General features: G+C 44.1%; 1 protein-coding gene across 2 annotated transcripts in view; it reads left to right on the forward strand.

Annotated features, from left to right (window-relative positions):
• LOC134220540 (uncharacterized) overlaps positions 1–9,217 on the forward strand; it is a 31,022-nt gene extending 21,805 nt beyond the window's left edge. Inside the window, exons 3-4 of one of the 2 annotated variants that reach the window (XM_062699624.1) lie at positions 3,898–7,933; positions 8,068–9,217. In XM_062699624.1, coding sequence (XP_062555608.1) covers positions 3,898–7,933; positions 8,068–8,677 — 4,646 coding nt within the window. In that variant the 3' untranslated portion in view covers positions 8,678–9,217. The remainder of the gene's footprint in view (positions 1–3,897; positions 7,934–8,067) is intronic. The other variant, XM_062699625.1, reaches the window with a different exon arrangement.
• Positions 9,218–9,758: the final 541 nt, after the last annotated feature.

Here is a 9,758-nt window from a genome sequence, read left to right on the forward strand (position 1 = left end):
ACTAGTGCTTGTTTCACGGGGTTGGAGTAGATAAGCTCACCCTCTTCCGGCAACGCTGCCTCGAGATGCTGCGCGTATGCAGTGGCGACATCAGGTTGCTTCAGTCGCTCTAGGTCGTACCGCGGCGGTCGTCGGTACCGAACATTGTTGAAGACGGATAGTTTTGGGCGCAGTTTAACCATCACCAGATAGTGGTCAGAGTCGATGTTAGCGCCACGATATGTCCTATATTGATTGTCAGAATCTGGAAAACTGAACAGCTACAAAAGGAGTGGAAGGAAGAGGTCATATGCCCCATTTACAGGAAAGACGACAAGATGGAGTGTGAGAACTTTCTAGCGATCACCATCCTTAATGCCGCCTACAAAGCGATATCCCAGATCATCTGTCGTCTGTCACCAATAGTGAATGAATTTGTGGGAAGTTATCATGCCGGCTTCGTTGACGGCCGCTTGACAACGAAATAGATCTTTACTGTACCTCAAATCCTCCAAAAATGTCGTGAATACCAGGTCCCAACGCACCATTTGTTTGTCGATTTCAAGACGGCATACGACAGTATAGACCGCGTAGAGCTATGGAAAATTATGGACGAGATCAACTTCCCTGGGAAGCTTTCCCGACCGATGAAAGCAACGGTGGATGCTGTGTGAAACTGTGTTAAGATTTCGACGAACACTTCTTTCGAATCGTGCCGAGGACTAAGACAAGGTGATGGACTAGCGTGCATGTTATTCAACATTGCGCTTGAAGGTGTCATGCGGAGAGCCGGGTGTAACAGTCGGGGTATGAATTCCAACAGATCCATTCAATTTATTTGTTTCGCAGATGACATGGACATTGTCGACCGAACATTTGCAAAGGTGGCAGAACTGTACACCCGGCAGAAACGTGAAGCGACAAAAGCTGGACGGTCGGTGAATGCATCGAAGACAAAGTACATGCTAGTGGGCGAACAGGGCCAGTGTTACGATAGACGTGGATACTTTCGGGATGGTCTTTCATGGACTTCCGTTCCTTGGATTCTTGCTATCGGCTGATAATAATGTTAGTCATGAAATACGAAGCTGCATCATCTCCAGAAGAAACTGCGATCAAAAACAGATTTACACCCGCATCAAGTGTGTCATGTGCATAACGCTCAAAAGACCGGTGATCCTCTACGGACATGAAACATAGACCATGCTCCAGGAGGACTTGCAAGCGCTCGGAGTATTCGAGAGAGGGGTGATTCGAACCATCTTTGATGGTGTGCCAGAAGACGGTGTATGGCGAAGGATGGGCCACGAACTCGACCAGCTTTATGGCGAACCCAGCATCCATAAGTTAGCTAAAGCCGGAGGAGTACGATGGGCAGGGCATGTTGCAAGATTGCTGGACAGCAACTCTGCCAAAATGTTTCCGATACGGCAGGTACAAGAAGGCGTGGAGCACAGCGAGCGATGTGGGCTGACCAGGTACAGAACGACTTGTATTGTGGCGTCAAATTCAGTGATTCAGTGTTATCTGTTTAGAAGTAAGCTAAATAAATTAAACAGAAGCTGTACGACCGTAATCAGTTCAAATTCAATTTTATTGGCATATCGGTCTCGATGCTGCTCGTATAGAGGAAGGGAGCAGCGTGTGTGCGAAAGCAGATGGGAAAGAAACGGAGTCCGAATGTTATCGCTAGGCAGCGACAAGTGTGAAAATGGGTTGAAAGGTGTTGAAGTATGCGAGGGCCATTTGAGAATAATTAAATTATCGAAGCGTCCGTCTTTGCCGTACATCCTTTCTGGGGATGGCTCGGGCAGTGAATGAAAGTCACTGTTACCGAGACTGGCAAAAACGGAGGCAACGATACGCATATTTATTTATTCGGCTAATACTTAATTAGTTCTAGCGATCGATGTTCATCATTTGGAGAATCATCGATGGTCGTGTATGGTTTGTACACATTGCACCGAGTCTCTCCCGATGCCACCATATGATGCTATTGGAACCACAATTCTTATTAACGCGCCAAATCATTTCTTATTAGACAGAAGCTGTACGACCGTAATCAGTTTAAATTCAATAATAAATAAATATACGTATCGTTGCCTCCGACTGGCGTCTCGGTAACAGTGACTTTCATTCACTGCCCGAGCCATCCCCAGAAAGGATGTACGGCAAAGACGGACGCTTCGATAATTTAATTATTCTCAAATGGCCCTCGCATACTTCAACACCTTTCAAACCATTTTCACACTTGTCGCAGCCTAGCGATAACTTTCGGATTCCGTTTCTTTCCCATCTGCTTTCGCACACACGCTGCTCCCTTCCTCTATACGAGCAGCATCGAGACCGATATGCCAATAAAATTGAATTTAAACTGATTACGGTCTTACAGCTTCTGTCTAATAATTCTTTTTTACAATTTTGAGTTTTGAATGTCTTCCATCTCAGAGTACACGGAAGAAATAAACTACCCAATAGTGAGTTTGATTCACCCAACCTCGAACATCCGTACGGGAAGCCAAAATTGAGTAAAAAGGGTCGAAGTAGTTTGCCTTTACTCCCATGTTAAAAAAGAACCCAACGGAAAATTTATTGACCCAAATTTAAGTTTAATTCACTCAATTTCGACGTCAAGTAATAAAACTCAAAATTGGCTTCCCGTATTGAACTGGCGTCGTTGGATTGTTTGGCTCTTTTGTTTTTGACAACAAAAGAAAGAGTGGATGAAAGCGAAGAGAAAAAATAACTCTAAAGTAAGTTTAAAAGTACTCAATTTTGGGTACTGTTTTTCTTCCGTGAGATCATCGTGACATCTCCGGTAAATCGTTTTTTTTTTTGTTCGGGATGATCCACTGCGTCCATTTCATTGAACTTTTGTAGTATACCCGTGTCATTTGTTTAGTTCATGTCTTTCTGCTCCATTTCTATTGAGAAGAAATGAAGTTGTCATTTTTTATTCAAATATTTCTCAAGCTTAATGTTTAGATTAAGGTACCGCTATTTATACCCTTCGAAAAATGGCTTATACCAACTCTCAAAGGCGCGCTCCTCAATCAGTTTCAGCTCAACAATAAGTGGGATAATACTGATTTTGACCATGCATCGGTACTGAAGTTCAAACATATTTTTGCTTCTTCTTATGAGTTCCGAATTCGTTTTTGTATAGAGATCTGATTTCATTGGGTTTGGCATTTCCGAATCTCACCTTTACACAGAGCTCTAATCAGTCAGAGGGTCCAGATCCACCAAATTCGTATCCGCTACTTTCCTAATTAATCAGCGCTCTGGAGCTTGGAGATTCATGTCGTCGGCTTTGAAAACCAGCCTAAGGTTGAGTTACGTTTTTACAATTTACTCCTTTGACTCCATCCAAAAGAAGCAAAAAATGGGTCATCTAAAAGCAAATTATAATCGTTCCATTCTCTTCCGACCAACGCTCATAAGTATTAACAAGAATAGTAAGAACTAGAGCACAGTGTGGTAGATCTTACTCCGTAATGCAACACGAAGATTGTCTCTCCAGCATTACAGGCTCCGTTAAGTGCCTGGCTAATTGTTTCACCCCCCAGGCCATTCATCCCCTCAGTACGGGTCGCCTGACACCTTGGGATTCGGGGTTAGGGACGTCATATTGTCAGCTTCAGTGTTGTACCGAGCCTGGCGATATGATCGGATTTACACCGTTACGCACTACTTCAGAGTATCCATATCCCAGTGTAACGGGACTAATTCGGAATAGTGGGAGTCGTGCTGGGAATCGTTATTGTAAAGAGGGAAGCATGGAGCATATTGCCACACTAATGACCTTTCAAAGTCAATTTTTTAATGTTACTCGTACAATACATGCGATATTATACCAATGAATCATAAGTCTCAGAATCAGAACAATGTAATGCGATTTTTCTACCCCGAACTCAGAAAATGGTAAACAGTCCCAATATGTTATCAACATCTCGCCGGAAGATGAAGTTATCATCCACGATGGGGGCGCATCTGATCGTACCTCCGACCAGGAGCCGGATCAGGACCAATCCCCACAGGACTTTGTTCAGCAAGCGCTACGGCTCCGTGAGCACTACATGAAGGGATCCGGCGCAAAAGCATCCACCCCGGTTCCGGCCAGCTCTTTTGTCGAGTACACGACGACGAAGTACGATCACTTTGGACCAAGTAAGTCGCCTCCCTCAGCTGCACCGGCCCACCATAGCAAACCTGTTCCGTCGAAAACTCATCATCCTGCACCAGCACAAGTAGCGGCAATATCGGGACATCAATCGCAACCGGTCAACTATAGGCCAAAGCACATCAAACCGAAACCAACTAAAATTCCAGTGAACACGGTGACACCATTCAGTGACATTGAGTTACCAGAGGCCGAAACCACCAGTCCCTTGCGAAAAGAAAAACCCAAGGATCAACCTAAATCTCCGAAACATAATCCTATTAAACAACAGGACACACAGGCATCAACCCTCTACATTCAGAAAGTGAAACCGATGGATGCTGTTTACAGCAGCTACAACACCCATCACGAAACAGGAAGTAGCTTCAAAGAGTTTCAACATCTGCCTCTAACTGATTCATATGGGTCAAGTTCTATTTTGAATGTTCAGAAAGTTAAACCTCCAACCAATCAACGGCCCATTTTCCATCATGAAGAGAACAAAGGCTACCACGAGAAAAAGCACAAACACAAGCATATATCATCCGAAGAGATTCGTTATAAACCAAAGCACAAGACGCATAATCACCATCATCAAATAGAGCAAGCGGCTGAGTTTTACCCAGAAAAAATTCGCCACACTGTCGAACGACAGCCAGCGAAGATTATTGAAGAGTCCTCCGCTGATCCCTTTGAAAAGTATTATCTGCCAAAAGCAACTGTCAAAGAGGTAAAACTAGAACCAGAAGCTGTTCCGTCTGTTGAATCTTACAGGTATCAACCTCCCAAGAGTTATCCACCGGAAGAGGCCAGCAAGTTCAAGTTCACCAAAGAAATACCCAGCACTGCTGAACCATACAAGCCATACCACCACGTTCGCACATATACAGAAGATAAACATGTCATCAAAGAAGAATCTGTCCGACATCAACCATCACCTCGACCTCACCACTACGAATTCTCAAATCCCTCTCCAAAGCCACACCATGTTGAAAGGCCTAGTTCGAAACCAAAATATAATGACTATGTATCCAAAGATGACAACTACCCTCAATCGTTTCTGAAGGCTCATCATATGGAAATCACAAAACACGAACCATACAAACCATCGTGGCCGAAGGTTGAAGAGTTTGCCAACAAACATCCAGAAGTCGTTAAAATCGGACCTACGCTTCCGCCGAAATATTACGAGGAGCCTTCACCAGCACCCAGCTATGCCAAAGTCACTACCTATCCCACCAAATCAGCATCGAATTCTCAACAAGTCTACCATCGGGTAAAATCACAACAACCAGGAGATCCATACAAGCTGAAACCGAGCCCCACCCCCGAGATTACTATCGCAAGTCATGGATTTCAAAAACCCACCGCACCAAACTTCCCCAAGTACATCCCAACCAAAATGCCAGAGCTCGAGGACCCTAAAGCAAGTTTTAGTCACTCCTACCCATCGGCAGAATCCCTGTCCAACTTCATTCCATCGTCTACTCAGGAATCTTATAGTGCTTCGCCTGAGTACCCCAAGGTATTCTCCTTGGCACCGACCACATACACCCCAAAATACTCCATATCACCCACTCCAGACACATTTGACTTTCCACACATGAGCGAAGCTCCCAAATCCTTCTCAAAGTACAGTGAGCCAACTCCTTCCACCAAGGTCTACGGTACCATCGTTCCATCCGAGCAGCCATTCAAAACCCTCAGCACCAAAATCTACATGAAACCATCACCAACGGAACTTTCATTTCCCGAGCTGAAGGAAACCTCCATGAAATCGCTTCAAAACCGTACCACATCCGTCGAGTTCTCGCCATCCCCCACCGAAGATCCTCAAACAGAATACTACACCAATCCGGAGCACACGACTTATTACGTTTTCGCAAATGGAACGGAAATTAAATTGGGCAACGATCCATCTAAAATTCCTCCGGAATTTCGTGTCACCCCCGGAGATGCATCGTTCTTCAGTTCCAACTATTCAACCAAGTTGGCCGAAGATTTCGCCATGAAGTTCAACTGGGATAGCATTCCGTCGTCCACGAGAGATTCGGATTTCTTTCTTAGTCCAGAGTCCGCTGTGAAAGAAGGTAGAATTAAATTGCAGAAGTCAAAACCACCATTGAAGTTCTCAAAGTCCTTGAAACCAATTAAGACGGTCACCATTTATAGGAACACACATCGCTCTGCTGATGACACGGAAATGGAAGGTGGATTCGAACCATCCGACCATTATTTCAAGCAAGGCGCAGATGTTCCACAGATAAGCGACAAGCGCGGTGAGGTGACCGATGACGATGAGGATTTCTTCTTTGCCAACGGGGAAGTGATTCTTCAGGATGATCCTAACAAAGCGACTAAGAAGAATGCAATCTTCCTTCCACAGGGTTTGAATAACCCTCAGGTGATGCTGAAGCTGGCGCAACAACAACAACAATTGCAGCAGCAACAACTGCAACAGCAGCAATTGCATCAACAACAACTACAGCACCAGCAGCTACAACAACAACAGCTGCACCACCAGAAACAGCCTCAACAACTACCTTTGCAACAACAGCAAGTACCTATCCCAGATCAGCAAGTGCCAGACATGGACATGAGTGCTGAACCATCGAAAAAGCATCAATACTTTGTACTGTACCACATCGAAGATAACAAAAAGAAACCAAGGCCAACGCCACCAACGACCACTCTAGCACCAACTCCTCCTCCAGTCAAACAGGAGATTCACTATCATTACAGTGAAAAGGAAAATGAAGATCCGGAGGTAACACACGAACATTACAACTATCATCATGAAGAAACGATCGAGGATTTGGATGATGACGTTCAGCATCACTACATCAATCCGAATGCTGGAAAGCTTAACTTTCGTCCAAATATCGCACATCCGTCCTTCAAGTACAAAGACAACGCTTTAGCAGGAAGTGAGACTTCGGTAAGAGTTGTAGATCCAGATTTCAAACAGGTACGTCCAATGGAGATAACCAAACAGGAATACATGAGGCACGTTCAAAATACTGTGCTGAAGTACATGAAACAGCTACAGGACGAAGGACGTCTACCGGTGGTAAGTCCAGACACAGATGAGACGCAAAAAACTTTTGAGGAATTAGATATCGAGGCATTGTTGAACGGCAATAATCCAAAACATAAGTTCCAGCTGAATCCATCTGTTAAGCCGGCAAATCTTCCGATGAATCCAAGCCAATACAAACCTATGAAGACGGTTCCAAGTTCCAGCTCCTACAAATCAGTAGCAAACATGAAAATCCCAAAGAACACCTATCCAGCGGGAAAACCACTAAAATCAGCTATCGAAACCCTTCAAGAACAACTTGGCAACAGTGTGGATCTCACCATAAAAGGTACGAAAGCTCCCTTCAAACCAGACCTGTCAGCAATCGATGTCGGCCAATCGTATTTGCACGGCCCAACCTACGATCCGCCTTCCCCGATCAAAAGTCTCACGGCCAGTTTTGACGGTCCGCCTGTGGTGAAAATCCCAGCGCAAAAGAACAAACTTCACTTCAACCAACAAACGTACCATGACATCAACTCGCTGACAAACTTGAAGGACAGCCACAGCTTGAAGTCCTCATCGCCGTACTCTTCGATCAAGGGTGGCTCCGCCAACGTCGGTGCCTCGATCAGTTTCGGTGGTACCAACAAGGTGGCCACGAGTCATCCTGATGACATCAAGCTGGGCCCGGAAGCGCTCGATGCACCGATCCAAATTATCAACGGTATCCCGGTGACGAATCCCTACAATATCGATATGAATACGTTGAGGTGAGTTTTTTGTCGAGGTTGAATTTTGATAAATGCAACATCAGTTTGTCATTAGCCTAATTATGCTAAGTAAACTATAAAACATGAATCTAAATATGGAATCGTTTCATATTTTGTCTGCTCTATTTCCACAGATATATGTTGGGAGGCTTAGCCCAAGCACAAGCAGAGCAGAACCAGGCACCAATCAAACAACAAGAACCCACTCTCAAGTTGAAGGGATCCAACTGGATGTCCCTTCCGACGATGGCTAGTCCTTCGCAGATCTTCAACTCCAACATGCAGACCTTCCACCATGGTCCTTCTGAGGCGAATAATTACAAATATAACGCCAATTTCGACAGCAGTAACTTCAAAATCAAGATGCCTCAGAAGATGAAGGATTTCTCCAAAGCCAAACCGGTGGGGATCGACTCGATCGGTAGCACATCGATGAACTACGCATCTTGGGGTGAGCCTCCGCGGCAGAATCGCCAGCTTGGTCATTTCCAACAACAACAACAACAACAACATCAGCACCATCACTATCACCCGCAGCTACAGCAGCAGCAACAGCTGGGACGACCCAATCGGGAGTTCAACCCGGAAGTGTTTCTGAATCCCCAGGGACAGTACATGGGTCCCGTTATGAAGAAAAAGAACGGACCGGTGGATCGGAACAGTGCGCCCAGTAAACCACCAGTGCCAGCAACCAAGCCCAAGACCAGCTTGGATACAAATCTGAGGCCCCCGCCACCGGCATAGGGATAGTTGTTCAAATTGGGAGGGAGGTTGTGAAGAGTTTCGAAAGCAGTTCTGGAGGTGAGCGGAACTGAAGGGTGTGCGTTCTAGAGAATAATAAGATCCCATTCGTAGGCGGTCTTTTGATATGTAGATATAATAGTTAGGATTGTAATATTTAAAATTGTGGTTATTGATAAAGGTATCATGACGTGCGGATCGATATATATTTTGGGATGATTTCGAATCGGTTTGGTCAAATCAGAAATGTCGATTTGCACTAAATTATGTCTTTATTTGGAGACTGTTTTCGTTAAAAAAAATCAGTCCCAATATCATCGGTTTAGAAGTTATGAATGCTTATGAGTAAGACCTTCTCGAGCCTGTTATCTCAATCTGATGATACAAATTTTAGCTGTTATTTATAAACCCATTACTGATAATTTATTGAAGTTCTTTTAACTACTGTTGTATAATGTTAGGACTACGCACATAAACAGGCCGCTTTGGACCACACAATCAGAATCTATCGAAATAAAAAGAGACTTCCCAAGTATTATGAAAACGACATCTAACTATTGTTTGATGGAGCTATTGCATACCGAAGAAACCCATAATCAGGTGAGTACTTGAAAATGATACGTATGAGTTCGAACAATAATCATTCAAATGCTGTGCTTTGATTACACTTTTTAGCTTAAGATAAGTTCTTATCGTGGCCCGCAATTATTGGGAAAAATTTAGGTCATTTAAAAATCCTGCAAACTAAAGTAATTTCTAAGTATTTCATTAAAGGTGTAATGTAGCTATCAACCATTCCCCACTAGCAAAAACTACTTCACGCGATTATCGTGGAAATGCAGAGGTATTCTTGGTATTTAAAGGTAAGTGAGTCAGTCTGACATTTCTATTCTTCCCTCTGTTGACCATAAGGACGTTATTGACTCAGTGACATATAGAACAATCTACTTATGCCCAATTTCAATTTCCATAAACCATGAGCACATGAAAACAAATTATGTCGGTCATTTTATGGGCGAAAGTTGTACATGAGTGGCTATTCTTATCAAGTTAACGGACCCAACAGTAATGCTCATAAGTAACT

This window comes from Armigeres subalbatus, chromosome 3 (assembly GCF_024139115.2).
Source record: "Armigeres subalbatus isolate Guangzhou_Male chromosome 3, GZ_Asu_2, whole genome shotgun sequence".
NCBI classification, from domain to species: domain Eukaryota; kingdom Metazoa; phylum Arthropoda; class Insecta; order Diptera; family Culicidae; genus Armigeres; species Armigeres subalbatus.